Genomic DNA, 16491 nt, shown 5'->3' with positions numbered 1-16491 from the left:
GCGGTGGCTCTGGGTTAACGCCCCTCATAGGAGCCGCAGGTTGGGCCACTCCATGTTTAGGAGTCAGAATAGAATACCCAGGCTGCCACTAAGGAGGTGACAGGCCAGGCAGTGGGACTCCTGGGTCTCACCACCATTAGACAGCTGGGGAATGGGAAAGCGAATGGGGCAGAGTTTTCTGGATTTCCCTTCCCAGTACATCCAGATCAAAAGAACACTTTAGCCGCCTTCATCGTTAAGATCATCCATTTCTTGCCTCCCTTCTCTATTCATCTCCTGATGTGACCCTTTGCCAGTGGTCCTCACCACTGGCTGCACATCAGCATCACACGTAGAAGGGGCCTTACTCAATGCTAGGGCGTCATTTCTGGAGAACTATTTAATTGCAATTTGGGCAGCAGCAGTTTTAAATCCCCAGGTGATCCCACCTAAAAGAAGTGAGGGAAATTGGATTACCAGAGAAGCCAGGTTGTTGGTATCTGATATGTTAAAGACACCCCAACTGGGCTCTTGGATCAGTTGATAAATCTAGGCCAGAACATCTACTCGGATTCCTTCATTTCCAACGTCCATCTCTCCTTTCTGGGAGCCAAAAATAATCCTGGGTAGAGTTTTATACATCTATTCTAAACAAAGACATCAAAATTCACAGCAAACTACTTCGCCTTCCTTTAAAGGTCTTCACATTAGCAGTCAAACAAAGGGGTGGCAAAATGTCGTATATCTATGAACTGCTACCAATATCCACGGGGAGCGGAAGGGCAGGATGGGGCGAATGGGCAGCTGCTGTGACTGGAGCGAGAGGACTGCCACTTCAGCACTTTTCTGGGCCCTTTATGACCCACCAGGCACACAGAGCCCTTCCCTGGCAACCGAGCCCCTCCCACCCATTGTAGATATAACAAATGAGAGGTGGCCAGAAATCAGAGTCCTCCAATCACAGAGTTTCACTCTGTGCCCCATGGGAGTGCTGTCAGACAGCATGTACTACACTGGACCCATATCACAGTCATTCTCTGATCAGTCCTATAACCATAACTCTGATGTTACTACAGGCAGGGGGTTTTCTTAGGGAAATCTCTAACTTGATCAGTTTTTTCCTCTTTGACATTAACTTTCACAGCCTCCTAAGAGTAAGGAAATTTCAGGAAACAATTTCCATGGAGGGCTGGAGTGTTTGCTATTAAAAGGGGAGGCATAACTTCCGGATACACATTCATTTGCTCTGAAAACACCAATGGGTCACAAACATGGTGTTGGGATTATAAAAATGAAGGACGCAGAGTCCCTGAGGGTCAGAACAACCCAAGGACTGGACGTACATCTCCCAGGCCTCTCTCAGACCCTGCAGTCTCGTGTTACTGGGAGTCTCTCGATGTTCATCCCAGGGCCTGCCAGTGTTAGTCAAGTTCATTCTCACAGGATGTTTTAGAGAGCAAAATGTTCCCATCCTTTCTAGCCTGCTCCATAGCCAAGCCCTACAGAATGTGAAGTGTGTGCTTTTGGTTGCTCAGTCATGTTTGACTTTCGTGACCCCACGGACTGTAGCCTGCCAGGCTCCTCTGTCCGTGGGATTCTCCAGGCGAGAATACTGGAGTAGGTTGCCATTCCCTTCTCCAGGGGATCTTCCCGATCCAGGGATCGAACCCATGTGTCTTGCACTGGCCAGTAGATTCTTTACCGCTGAGCTACCAGGGAAGCACAGCTCTCTTGGTACTGCTCTCCAGTGACTGTACCTGGTCCACCCATGCCTTGGGGTCTCCTTGCTTCACTGACGATAGATTGGTAGGTCATGTATTTTGCTCTTAGATATTTCAAGCCACAAACTCCTGGCATGAAGTACAAGAGAAACAGCACGTACCTGCCAGCAGGCCGATGAGCAGCATGACTGCCCATCCCGACCAGGCATCCAACAAACTCTTGATGAACTCCCATATGGACTCCTTGCTTTTGCTGGTTATCTAGAAATAAAAAGACATCAGAGCTGATGTGGATACACGTTCCAATTCAAACTTACTTTTCTGCAACTGTTTCCTCAGGAAACAGGGTGACTGAGAAAACAAATGTAATTAAGCAACTAGATGGCCACTTAGGTGATTCTTTCAGTTACTGAGCATGATGGTCAAATGGGCTTTCTTGTTCAAAGAGCTATGAAGATGACGATCTCCAAAGAATCAGAATCCCCAAAAAATCACTTAAAAAACCTTACTAAACATGACTGGATCCCTGATTATTCCAAAGTCATTCTGAAGGGAGACATCACTTCAGTGTCAGCATTTTCAATACGAATCACTATTTCAGCTTAGATTGTAAGGCCTGTTCACAAAAGACCCTCTTCAACAAAGATTTCATTTCCTTCTTTGGTTTTCCAGGCTACATGTTAACAGCAAGAACATCCTGGTCAAATACATTTTATTTAACTGGTACATTCCAAGCATAAGAACATGTGTGTGTGTGTGTGTTTACAGCTTTGGACTTTTGGACATCTTTTTTCTAAAGTGTTTAACTTTTTTATTGGAGTATAGTTGATTTACAACTGTAAATGTGTTCATTTCAGGTGTACCGCAAAATGAGTCAGTTTTTTATATATCTTCTTTTTCCGATTCTTTTCCACTATAGGTTATTACAAGATATTAAATGTAGTTCCCTGCACTATACAGTACGACCTTGTTGTTATCTATTTTATATGTAGTAGTGTGTATCTGTCAATCCCAAACTTCTAATTTATCTCCTCCCTACTTTCCCCTATGGTAACCGTAAATTTGTTTTCTATGTCTGGGAATGTTTTTGTTTTGTAAATAAGTTCATTTGTATTAAATAAATTCATTTGTATATTTTAGACTCCACATATAAGCAATATCATATTTGTCTTTCTCTGTCTGACTTACCTCACTTAGTATGATAATCTCTAGTTGAATCCATGTTGCTGCAAAAGGCATTATTTCATTCATTTTTTATGGCTGGATAGTACTCCACTGTATGTATATACCACATCTTCTTTATTCATTCCTCTTCTGATGGACACTTAGGTTGCTTCCATGTCTTACATGTCAACATTTAAGAGTTTTCTCTAATATGCTCAGGAGTGGGACTGTTGAATCACATGATAACTCTATTTTTAGTTTTTAAGGAACCTCCATACTGTTCTCCATAGTACTGTACCAACTGACCTTCCCACCAATGGTCTAGGAAGGTTCCTTTTTCTCCGCATTTATTATTTGTAGACTCTCTCTCTCCAGCATTTATTATTTGTGGACTTTTTGATGATGGCCATTCTGACCTGTATGAGGTGACAACTTGTGGTTTTAACCCAGCAAGAACGCTGAATGAGGCAGCATGGACCACGTTTCCCAGGCAGATGGTTATGTATACACACACTGTAGGAGCCCCCCTTTTCCTCCCTGTGTTAACAGAATCCTACATCCCTGAGATCATCATTCCCCTACACCCTTAAGAGCAAGGGCTGGCAAACATTTCCTATAAAGAGACAGAATGTCAATATTTTCAGCTTGGAAGGTCAGATGGTCTCCGTGCCAACTACTGGAGTCTGTGGTTGCCGCACAAAAAGAGCCATAAAGAGTGCACGCACCCGCAAGCGTGGCTGTGTGCCAAGGCAGTGGGACTTCTGGGAACAGGCGATGCGCCAGATTTGCCCAAGGGCCACAGTCCGCGACCCCTGTTCTGGACGGAAGGCCACCCCCTCGCCTCCGTTCCTCCAGGTCAGAGCCAATCACCTGCATCAGTGTCCACAGGACCTCACTCCCTACACATCTCTCAGCCTCCCTTCCCTGCCACTGTGTCACGTGATGTGACTCGGTCTCACTCTGGATGTGACAGCTCATTCAGACTCTCTGAAGCTGTTCTTGCCTTTGTAGCTGCTGCATCTCTGACCTGACCTCTCGGTGGAGGGCGCTCCATCCTCACCACTCTCTCCCCCTTTCACTTGCAGCCACTCTGCTGGTTGCCCTCCTTCACCTAAGCATCCATCCCTGGTCCCCAGTCCTTCCCACGGAACCCACTAAATCTTGGCAACACTCCTGATCTCTCCCTCTCCAGACCCAGGCCACCTGGACCACTTCTAAAGCTTCAGCACCCACTCACGCCAAGGACACCTCATTCTCCACCACAATCCTGACCATGCCCTTGAACGGCACAGGGCTGCAGGATGGACAAACAGCTCAAACTCACAGCAGCTGAAACACAACTCAGTGGCCTCCCCCTACAATCTGCTGCTCTGATTTTCTCCCATCTCATCATCCAAGGCCTCACCTGCTTCTGACCACAGCCAGGCCATCATCCTGACCCCAGTACTGCCCTCCATCCTGCCAATGGCTCCTGTGAAGGATCATGACCCCAAGCCTCTCTTCGTTGGCACTCTTGTCAGATCTGCTTCCTCTTTCTCCTGAACTCATTTCCAAGCTTCCTGTTTACCCCCTGGTGGAACATCTCTCTTGTGGCCATCAAAAGGAAATGTCAACTCTTCTACTCAGTCATTCCCAATGTGGCCCCATTGCCCCTGCACCCAAACTCATCTCTGGTCCTCTCCTTCCTTGAATCTGCCACCAGACCTCAGAGCTCCTTAAACTGCCTAAACGCGCAGTCTTTCATGTTCCTGTGACCTAAAAAAGGGCAGCTCCTGATTAGGACCCTTTCCCCTTCCTCTGCCTAGCACACTCTTACTCATCCATCAACACTCCACTGAAATGCCACCCTCACTAAAAAGTCCCTCCTTCATGGGCCCTCCTAAATGATCCCATAGCACTTGATACACAACTTTATTGGAGTCCATTAAAATGCATCTTGATGCCAGCGAGACACCAGGTGCTGTAATATGTGCTTTCATACACACATAGCCTCATTTATCTATAGGTATAATTAACTTCATCCTTGCAAATGAGAAGGTCCAGAAATAGCACCCCAAAAGTGACCCAGCCTGAAGGTGGCATGGTCAGGATGTACCTGATCTATCTGGTTCCAAAGCCCCCTCCTCACCCTCCACACCACACCTTGGTATGACACAGCCTCCCACCCAAAGCACCTGGTACTACAAGTATCTGTTCACATCACTTCCTTCTCTTCTCTAGAACCTGCCTTAAAACATGATGCATGAATCCAAGTACTAGCTCGGTAACCATCTGGTGAAAGCATGACTAAGTCCTCTGAAGGGACTCCCCTCAATGTAGCTTTATGAACAGCACAGACCTTCCTGTGTCTGTCGGTGTCCCGTGATTTTTCCCTCAGCCAGTCGATGGTGTGGAAGTCCTCATATGTCCCCACATCAGGGAATGGCTCGTCGAGGAAATCCATCAGGTTTCCAGAACCACTGATCACTCCTGTATTGACCATGCTACTTACATCTGGAAGAGAAAATCTGTGGTTAGAAATGAAAGCAGGGCATCTGCACAGTCCTGGAAGGACAGTCTATGTGCTCTATTTTCTGGTACCAGAAAGACTGATTTCAGCATAAGTGGTTCTGCTGTGATGAAAACAGTCTGTCTTAGTCAGCACTGACTGCTGTAACAAAAATACCACAGACTGGTTGGCTTATCAACAACATACATTATTTCTCACAGTTTCAGAGGCTGGAAAGTCCAAAATCAAAGCACTAACAGATTTAGTGCCTGCTGAGAGTCCACTTCCTAGTTCATGTGGCCGTCTCCTCACTGTGTCTTCATGTGATGGAGGTCTCTGGGTCTCTTTCATAAGGGCACTAATCCCATCCAGGAGGGCCCCATCTTCATGACCTCATCACCTTCCAAAGGTCCCTCCTCCTAATATTATCGTACTGGGGATTAGGTTTCAACATATCTTCCCTGGTGGCTCAGACGGTAAAGTGTCTGCCTACAATACAGGAGACCCGGGTTCAATCCCTGGGTCAGGAAGATCTCCTAGAGAAGGAAATGGTAACCCGCTCCAGTACTCTTGCCTGGAAAATCCCATGGACGGAGGATTTTGGTAGGCTACAGTACATGGGGTCACAAAGAGTCGGACATGACTGAGCAACTTCACTTTCACTTTCACTTTGGGAAACCCAAACATGAATTACTTATTATTTGAGGCAGTTATGTTCCATAAAGTCACCATGGCCACTGAATTAGTGAGTACTGAAGCACTGTCCCTAAGAGAATTATAAGGTTAGGTTACTTGAAGCCTTTAGTCACAACATCAATATATAACTTTATTTTGTGTCTCCTTTTAGAGACACCTTATCAGATACATATGGACTTCCAAGATGGCTCAGCAGTAAAGAATCCACCCACCAATACAGAAGGTGTGGGTTCAGTCTCTAAGTTGAGAAGATACCCTAAAGAAAGAAATGGCAAATCACTGCAGTCTTCTTGCCTGGGAAATCCCATGGACAGAGGAGCCTGGTTATCTACAGTCCATGAGGTTGCAAAAAGAGTCACATGTAACTTAGCAACTAAACAACAACAGCAAAAATATCAAATATATATTGTTGACTCATTCACATTGAACTCACAACAACAGCACTGTCACTCATGCTGCAGGAAGCTTGTCTAACATACAAGCTTATTTTCTCCATAAGGCATAGCGTAGCCTTCTCAGGCTCAGAAACACTACAGGCCCTCCCGCCCTGCATCTCAGGGCTGTTGGAAACAATGAAATTACCAGTAAAAAAAAAAAAAAAAAAAAGGAACAAAAATGGGGAAAATATGGCACTAAATAAATTGTGAAAAGGACACTTGTTTCTGGTCTGGGAACTAAAACAAGATGGCTAAGCACCATGTTCTCCAACCTCAGCAAGGATCACGCATTTCTGGCAGCTCACCACGTGCACTCTGCAAATGACTGGGCAAGCACCACAAGTACTGATTGCTCTTGGGCTCACAAATACATTTTAGTGAGAAGGCAAATTCACAAATATGGAGCCAGTTATACTGACAGTCAACTACACACATTTCTGGAAAACCTCACGTTCTGCAAAAGCAGGACATCAAAATGAGAGAGCTGGTAGAGTGGAAGGGAATAGGGTTGAGCCCTACCACTCAAAACCAAAGCACTGTAATCAAACCAGTAACCAGCTCCCCTAGGAGATAAAGTGGATCATGCAGGCAGGCAGCCTCTGGGGCTGTAGTGTGAATAGCCAAGACCTACAAAGGTCTGTCGAGTCAAAGCTATGGTTTTTCCAATAATCGTGTACAGATGTGAGTATATAGAATATATATAAAGAAGGCTGAATATAATATTCAGGCTGAATGCCAAAGAACTGATGCCTCTGAACTGTGATGTTGGAGAAGACTCTTGAGAGTCCCTTGGACAGCAAGGAAATCAAACTAGTCAATCCTAAAAGAAATCAACCCTGAGTATTCTGTGGAAGGACTGATGCTAAAGCTGAATCTCCAATACTTTGGCCACCTGATGCAAAGAACTGACTCATTGGAAAAGACCCTGATGCTGGGAAAGATTGAGGGCAGGAGGAGAAGGGGACAACAGAGAGTGAGATGGTTGGATAGCATCACCGACTCAATGGACATGACTTTAAGCAAACTTTGGGAGGTGGTAAAGGATAGGGAAGCCTGGCGTGCTGGAGTCCATGGGGCTGTGAAGAGTGGGACATGAATGAATGACTGAAAAACACCACCACCAGTAGCAGCAATGGGAGAGTGAAAATGCTGGCAAGACTTAACTGGTGGGAGAGTCATTCTATGGTCTGAATGTTTGTGCCCCCATCCCAAATTCATACGTTGAAACCCTAATCCCCAGTGGATAGTATTAGAAGGTGGGATCTTTGGGAAGCGATTGGATGCTAAGGGCAAAGTCCTCATAAATGGGATTAGTGCTCATATAAAAGAGGCCCCAGGGAGCATGCTGGCCCCTTCCACCGCATAAGTACACAAGAAATCTGTGACTGGGAGAAGAGCCCTCAGTCAACCATGCTGGCAGCCTGATCTCAGACTTCCAGCCTCCAGCACTGCGAGGAATAAATATCTGTTGTTTATAAGCCACCCAGCCTGTGGTATTTTGTTATAGCCGCCCGAACAGACTAAGACAAGCCAAGAGCCATGCCAGGCTGGAGGCACACTGCCCTGGGCAAGCTGCCCTGAGTGCAAGCACTCACTTCTAATTTTCCTTAAAATCCAGTCAAAAGGGCGCCTGCTGCCAGGGCAGTAGCAAAGTTGCATGTTTCTTCCTCTCCTGCCTAAGATAACAATTCCACTCCCATTACTCTGGCTCCCCTCATCTGGAAAACAACCGCAAATAAACCAAGACATCTCCCGCAGTTACACTGCCATTAGAACCTGATTTACAGATCGCATAGGAACTCATTTGACCCAGAGAAAACACTCTGCAGCAGGACCAATGCTCACTCCCAGTTAGCGAGAAAAATCATATACTCTTACAAAGACAAGAGGAATAAGCACTAAATTAAAATTACTTTGGCAAACAGCATGGCAATGTGAATTATAAGGCGTAGACCACAAAACTGCCAGAATAAGATGGTTAAAGAAGGGAAGGGTGGTTATTAAAATATTTGAGCACAGGCTTCTCTCACTGCTTTATGTATTTTTATATCTGGAGGACTCACCCATGACCTGACAAAACTGCATTTTGATCAAATTGAGAAGTCTCTATGGGCAAAGTGGAGTAATCACCCTACACACAGTAAAGTGGCCATAGAAATGGATTTATTGACTGTGCAACTTAGCTGCTTTTAAAACTTTAAAAGTTTGAGGTTTGAGCCATGCCAAGCTGAAAACTATACCCACCGATGAGTGCCCAGCAAAGAAGTATACTGCAGAAGTCAGTAGCAACCAATAAATAAGAAAAGGGAAGGCATAAAGTTAGAAAGCAAAAATTTCATTCTCACTTTTACAAAAACAAGATGGTAATAGCCTTGTATTATATGCGGTAAAGAAAATCTCTAATGGGAAAAAAAAAAGGCAGCGGGCTGTTAACTCACCACAGGGAGCCCCTGTAAGAAAAACCTAACCAGCAGCAGAGCAAAGAACTGCAGACACTTGGGTGTTCTATTATAAAGAAGTTCATATTACCTGAAACTTAACCAAATCTCTAAGCAAGCAACAACTTCGGGCAATAACGGTTGAAACAAAAAGTCACTCTGCAGAACTGCAACTTTAAACTTTTTGATAGAGCATGACATGGTCATGACAATCAGACATAATTGGTAAAGGAAAATAAATATGATCTAATCGGTAGATCTAACTGGGGGCCTCTTAGGGGACTCAGAAGGAGGTGGTGACTTTTCGCAGTTCCCTGGCCAGGAACTGAACCCAGGCCCCAGCAGTGAAAGTACCAAGTCCTAACCACTGGTTGTTGTTGTGGTTCAGTCGCTAAGTCATATCCAATTCTTTTGCGACACCATGGACTGTAGCTCGCCAGGCTCCTCTGTCCATGGGATTCTCTAGGCAAGAATACTAGAGTGGATTGCCATTTCCTTCTCCATGGGATCTTCATGACCTAGAGATGGAACTCACATCTCTTGCATTGGAGATGGATTCTTTACCACTGAGCCACCTGAAAAGCCCCCCTAACCAATGGACTTATATGCAGAGTACATCATGAGAAACACTGGACTGGAAGAAGCACAAGCTGGAAAAGATTGCCGGGAGAAATATCAATAACCTCAGATATGCAGATGACACCACCCTTATGGCAGAAAGTGAAGAGGAACTCAAAAGCCTCTTGATGAAAGTGAAAGTAGAGAGTGAAAAAGTTGGCTTAAAGCTCAACATTCAGAAAACGAAGATCATGGCATCCGGTCCCACCACTTCATGGGAAATAGGTGGGGAAACAGTGGAAACAGAATCAGACTTTATTTTTCTGGGCTCCAAAATCACTGCAGATGGTGACTGCAGCCATGAAATTAAAAGACGCTTACTCCTTGGAAGGAAAGTTATGACCAACCTAGATAGCATATTGAAAACCAGAGACATTACTTTGCCAACAAAGGTTCGTCTAGTCAAAGCTATGGTTTTTCCTGTGGTCATGTATGGATGTGAGAGTTGGACTGTGAAGAAGGCTGAGCACCGAAGAATTGATGCTTTGAACTGTGGTGTTGAAGAAGACTCTTGAGAGTCCCTTGGACTGCAAGGAGATCCAACCAGTCCATTCTGAAGGAGATCAGCCCTGGGATTTCTTTGGAAGAAATGATGTTAAAGCTGAAACTCCAGTACTTTGGCCATCTCATGCGAAGAGTTGACTCATTGGAAAAGACTCTGATGCTGGGAGGGATTGGGGGCAGGAGGAGAAGGGGACGACAGAGGATGAGATGGCTGGATGGCATCACTGACTCGATGGACGTGAGTCTGGGTGAACTCCGGGAGTTGGTGATGGACAGGGAGGCCTGGTGTGCTTCGATTCATGGGGTCGCAAAGGGTCGGACACGACTGAGCAACTGAACTGGACTGAACTGAACTGAACCAATGGACCTTCAGGAAATTCCCCTGGACACATTACTTTCATTGAGGAAGTCACAAAAACGCCGCTCAGGTTCAAGGGGAGGGAAGGAAATTCCATTACTTTAAAAGGGAATGGCAAGGCTCTAGAAGAGAATTCAAAATCAGAAATATTGTACCATTTTTCAAAAATACAACTTACCACCCAACTTGCAAAAAAAATCTTGGAAAATTCGGAAAAGTGGCAAGAAGAAAATAGCAATTATCTGTCATCATACTGAGAGTGTTTATAGCCTCTGTAGGGAGGCCAGAGGTCCCCAAGCAGCAGGAGGAACTAAAACTGCAAGTGGCAGACTTTTTTCTTTTCTCTTCTAATCCCATGTTGTCATGGCAACACCTGGTTCCGCCCGAAGGTAACTTTATCTCAAATCTTGAGATGAGTTCAGTTCACTCAGTCATGTCTGACTCTTTGCAACCCCATGGACTGCAGCACACCAGGCTTCCCTGTCCATCATCAACTCCCTGAGCTTGCTCAAACTCAAGTCCATCAAGTCGGTGACGCCATCCAACCATCTCATCCTCTGTCGCCCCCTTCTCCTCCTGCCTTCTCTCTTTCCCAGCATCAGGGTCTTTTCTAATGAGTCACTTCTTCCCATCAGGTGGCCAAAATACTGGAGTTTCAGCTTCAGCATCAGTCCTTCCAAGGAATATTCAGGACTGATTTCCTTTAGGATTGACTGGTTGGATCTCCTTGCAGTCCAAGGGACTCTCAAGAGTCTTCTCCAACGCCACACTTCAGAAGCATTAATTCTTCAGCGCTCAGCCTTCTTTATGGCCCAACTCTCACATCCATACATGACTACTGGAAAACCCATAGCTTTAACTAGATGGACCTTTGTTGGCAAAGTAATGTCTCTGCTTTTTAATATGCTATCTAGGTTGGTCATAGCTTTTCTTCCAAGGAGCAAGTATCTTTTAATTTCATGGCTGCAGTCACCATCTGCAGTGATTTTGGAGCCCAAGAAAATAAAGTCTCTCACTGTTTCCATTGTTTCCCCATTAAGTGATAAGACCGTATGCCATGATCTTCGTTTTCTGAATGCTGAGTTTTAGGCCAGATTTTTCACTCTCCTCTTTCACTTTCATCAAGAGGCTCTTTAGTTCTTTTTCACCTTCTGCTATAAGGGTGCTGTCATCAGCATATTTGAGGTTATTGATATTTCTCCTGGCAATCTTGATTCCAGCTTATGCTTCATCCAGCCCAGTATTTCTCATGATGTACTCTACATATAAGTTAAATAAGCAGGGTGACAATTTAAAGCCTTGACGTACTCCTTACCCAATTTGGAACCAGTCTGTTGTTCTATGTCCAGTTCTAACTGTTGTTTCTTGACCTGCATATAGATTTCTCAGGAGGTAGGTAAGGTGGTCTGGTATTCCAATCTCTTTATTTAAAACAGTTTGTTGTGATTACACAGTCAAAAACTTTGGCGTAATCAATAAAGCAGAAATAGATGTTTTTCTGGAATTCTCTTGCTTTTTCAATGATCCAACGGATGTTGGCAATTTAATCTCTGGTTCCTCTGCCTTTTCTAAACCCAGGTTGAGTATCTTGGACTTTACATTTCACATACTGTTGAAGCCTGGCTTGGAGAATTTCAAGCATTACTTTGCTGGCGTGTGAGATGACTGCAATTGTGCAGTAGTTTGAACATTTTTTGGCATTGCCATTTTTGGGGATTGCAATGAAAACAGACCTTTTCCAGTCTTATGGCTACAGCTGAGTTTTCCAAATTTGCTAACATATTGAGTGCAGCAATTTTTCTTATGGAAATGTCTTCTTAAGCTATGTTAATGAACTATGCATTTGCTTGGAAATTTGCCTTTCTTCAAGATTCATGTCAATTGTTTTATGGCCTGGTATGACTCACCTTGTGCTGATGCCATCTCAAAATGCATGTTGTGGGTGAGGGGCCTGGTGCAGCTCTCTCAGTTTTGAGGCATTTCCTTTCTCTAATTAGCAGCTTGCTAATAGGTATATTTCTTTCCCAAAGAAAGGCAATGCCAAAGAATGCTCAAACTACCACACAATTGCACTCATCTCACATGCTCAAAAAAGTAATGCTCAAAATTCTCCAAGCCAGGCTTCAGCAATACATGAACCATGAACTTCCAGATGTTCAAGATCGTTTTAGAAAAGGCAGAGGAACCAGAGATGAAATTGCCAACATCTGCTGGATCATCGAAAATGCAAGAGAGTCCCAGAAAAACATCTATTTCTGCTTTATTGACTATGCCAAAGCCTTTGACTGTGTGGATCACAATAAACTGCGGAAAATTCTGAAAGAGATGGGAATACCAGACCACCTGACCTGCCTCTTGATAAACCTGTATGCAGGTCAGGAAGCAACAGTTAGAACTGGACATGGAACAACAGACTGGTTCCAAATAGGAAAAGGAGTACGTCAAGGCTGTATATTGTCACCCTGCTTATTTAACTTCTATGCAGAGTACATCATGAGAAACGCTGGGCTGGAGGAAGCACAAGCTGGAATCAAGATTGCCGGGAGAAATATCAATAACCTCAGATATGCAGATGACACCACCCTTATGGCAGAAAGTGAAGAGGAACTAAAGAGCCTCTTGATGAAAGTGAAAGAGGAGAGCAAAACAGTTGGCTTAAAGCTCAACATTCAGAAAATGAAGATTATGGCATCCAGTCCCATCACTTCATGGCAAATAGATGGGGAAACAGTGGAAACAGTGGCTGACTTTATTTTTGGGGGCTCCAAAATCACTGCAGATGGTGACTGCAGCCATGAAATTAAAAGATGCTTACTCCTTGGAAGGAAAGTTATGACCAACCTAGACAGCATATTAAAAAGCAGAGACATTACTTTGTCAACCAAGTTCTGTCTAGTCAAGGCTATGGTTCTTCCCGTAGTCATGTATGGATGTGAGAGTTGGAGTATAAAGAAGGCTGAGCGCCAAAGAATTGATGCTTTTGAACTGTGGTGTTGGAGAAGGCTCTTGAGAGTCCCTTGGACTGCAAGGAGATCCAACCAGTCCATTGTAAATGAGATCAGTCCTGGGTGTTCATTGGAAGGACTGATGTTGAAGCTGAAACTCCAATACTTTGGCCACCTCATGTGAAGAGATGACTCATGTGAAAAGACACTGATGCTGGGAAAGATTGAGGGCAGGAGGAGAAGGGGACAACAGAGAGTGAGATGGTTGGATGGCATCTCCAACTCAATGGACGTGAATTTGTGTAAACTCCAGGAATTGGTGATGGACAGGGCGGCCTAGTGTGCTGCGGTTCATGGGGTCACAAGGAGTCAGACACAACTAAGCGACTGAACTGACTCACTGACTAAATAGGTATATAACTCCTTGCTAAAACTAGCAAGGGGGCACTCTTTCTGTCCCCTCCTGATGTCTGTGTCAGAAACTTTCTCTATCTCTTGTATACTTTCAGTTCAGTTCAGTCACTCAGTCGTGTCCGACTCTTTGTGACCCCATGGACTGCAGCACGCCAGGCTTCCCTGTCTATCACCAACTCCCGGAGCTTACTCAAACTCATGTCCATGGAGTTAGTGATACCATCCAACCATCTCATCTTCTGTCATCCCCTTCTCCTCCTGCCTTCAATCTTTCCCGGAATCAGGGTCTTTTCCAGTGAGTCATCTCTTCACATCAGGTGGCCAAAGTATTGGAGCTTCAGCTTCAGCATCAGTCCTTCCAATGAATATTTAGGACTGATTTCATCTAGGATTGACTAGATTGATCTCCTTGCTGTCCAAGGAACTCCCAAGAGTCTTTTCCAGCACCACAGTTCAAAAATCTGTGGTTTTTTTATACTTTAATAATGTATGGATGTGAGAGTTGGACTGTGAAGAAGGCTGAGCGCCGAAGAATTGATGCTTTTGAATTGTGGTGTTGGAGAAGATTCTTGAGAGTCCCTTGGACTGCAAGGAGATCCAACTAGTCCATTCTAAAGGAGATCGGTCCTGGGATTTCTTTGGAAGAAATGATGCTAAAGCTGAAACTCCAGTACTTTGGCCACCTCATGCGAAGAGTTGACTCACTGGAAAAGACTCTGATGCTGGGAGGGATTGGGGGCAGGAGGAGAAGGGGACGACAGAGGATGAGATGGCTGGATGGCATCACTGACTCGATGGATGTGAGTCTGGGTGAACTCCGGGAGTTGGTAATGGACAGGGAGGCCTGGCATGCTGCAATTCACCGGGTCGCAAGGAGTCAGACACAACTGAGCGACTGAACTGAACTGAACTGAAAAACTTCATTACACAAAAAGCTCTGAGCAATCAAGCCTCATCACTGGCTCTGGATCGAATTCCTCTTCTCCGGAGGCCAAGAATCCCAGCATTGTTCACGGCTCCTAGCAGCAACCTTTCAATACCTTAGAGAGAGATTCACTGTAACATGCTGGTATATTTTCTTCACAGATATATTTTAAAAGAATTCGAAGTATCACATATCTGCTCTTCAATTTCATGCTTTTCCCTTCTACATTTTGAATAATTACCACTGGAAAGGCACCATGGCATAGTGGTTAAAAACACAGGCTTTGAAACAGCACTGCCTTGGTTCAAATCTCAGCTCTGCCACTGAGTATCTCTGTGACCTTAGGCTAGTTGCTTAACCTTACTGTGCCTCGGTCTACCCATCTCTGAATTTGGGGGCGGGGGCAGGGGTAGGGGCAGTCTAACAGCATATACCTCCGAATTTTGTTAGCACACTTAAAGAGCAGACATTTGTGAAGCACCTTACTCCTGATACAGGATTGCTGAGGCTTCACAACTGTTGGTCAAATGAAAAACCTGAAGTGTTTCATGAAAACACGTTTCCTTACCACCCCACACATTCCCTTGTTCTCACAGTTTATCTAATCCATCCTTTGATGTCTGCCACGGACAGAAGCAACCTGATGGATCCCTTTTCTGCTCAAGGAGATTAAGCAAAGTCAAACTGAACTTCTGGGGCACCCTTGGTGATTTCTGTTTACCAAGAACCCGTGAGGCCATTAAAACATGAACCCATGCCTGGCATTTTAAATATCTTTTCCTGAAAACTCTTCAGAATCTTTACATTTATCAGTGACTATTTTCTTTCAAATGAAAGACATCTATTTTCGCTAACCGAGAAATCTGCATTAATCCCATCTGGCTATGTGACCTCCACTGATCTCCGCTGACCCTCACTGCCCTCTTCTCAAAAACCAGAGTCCTGGGCTGGACTGTTTCTCAGGTGCTTTCCACTCCAGAGCGCACGCACATGACACAGAGCCTGAAACTTTATCCCCTTTCACATGTGTGGGGACAAGCAAACATTTTTTAATTCCTCAAAACTTTTTGTTTCTGTACAGATATTGGTTAAGCCTAGGGGACTTTCCAGAAATTTCAGAGCTATCTTCACCACCAACTGTTAATATCAGTTATTACAGAGCAGAAAAGCATCTTTTAAAAAAACATACTCTTCCCTGTTGGCAAAGTTAAAATGAGATCATCTGAGTGATAATCTCACATCCTCAAAAATTATAGTAATATATGTGAGCATTATTGCCCTTCACACTTACAAATGGGAATCCAGAAGTATAACGCACAAGAGATTACTAAACACACAGAAAAAGTGAGCCCCGGGTAAGTAGGGGGATCTTGTAACCGGCAAGAAGCCGAGAGTCCATGTTCCCTTCTTCGATGGAAATGCATGCGCACCAGTAGCTGTTGCAATCTAATTTCTCTCCAATCAGACCAGATGAAAAGAACAATCATGAAAGTGGGGTGTGGGGCTGGGCATATGGGCATAATCACCGGGGAAGTCCAGGAAGCAAGTTATTTACAATCTTCTGATATGCCCTGGTTTTCGTAGAACTCCAGTTTTAGTAAACAGAAGCAGCAAATCTAATGTCCTAATTTAGCTACATTCTAGAAACTGCTCTGCGCTACTCAGCTGGCCTGGGGGCAGGTCTGGATTACCCTGTGGAAAAGTCAGACCTTCCCCTGGTCAACCTTTGCATCACCTGTGTTTGGAAGAGGGGCACAGAAGAGCAGGCAAGGTGGCTGCCATCTTGGAACCTTTTCCTTTTGGC

General features: G+C 44.7%; 1 protein-coding gene across 6 annotated transcripts in view; it reads right to left on the bottom strand.

The window, feature by feature from the left end:
* Positions 1-16491, bottom strand: part of CLCN4 (chloride voltage-gated channel 4) — a 76361-nt gene that overhangs the window by 35928 nt on the left and 23942 nt on the right. For all 6 annotated transcript variants that reach the window (XM_055565115.1, XM_055565116.1, XM_055565114.1 and 3 more), the window contains 2 exons: positions 5203-5357; positions 1862-1961 (listed from right to left, as the gene is read on the bottom strand). In XM_055565115.1, the coding sequence (XP_055421090.1) occupies positions 1862-1961; positions 5203-5346 (244 nt within the window). In that variant the 5' untranslated portion in view covers positions 5347-5357. The remainder of the gene's footprint in view (positions 1-1861; positions 1962-5202; positions 5358-16491) is intronic.

This window comes from Bubalus kerabau, chromosome X, assembly GCF_029407905.1.
Source record: "Bubalus kerabau isolate K-KA32 ecotype Philippines breed swamp buffalo chromosome X, PCC_UOA_SB_1v2, whole genome shotgun sequence".
NCBI lineage: Eukaryota > Metazoa > Chordata > Mammalia > Artiodactyla > Bovidae > Bubalus > Bubalus kerabau.
The sequence above is the reverse complement of the archived record's forward strand: the minus strand, read 5'-3'. Positions and strand labels throughout refer to the sequence as shown.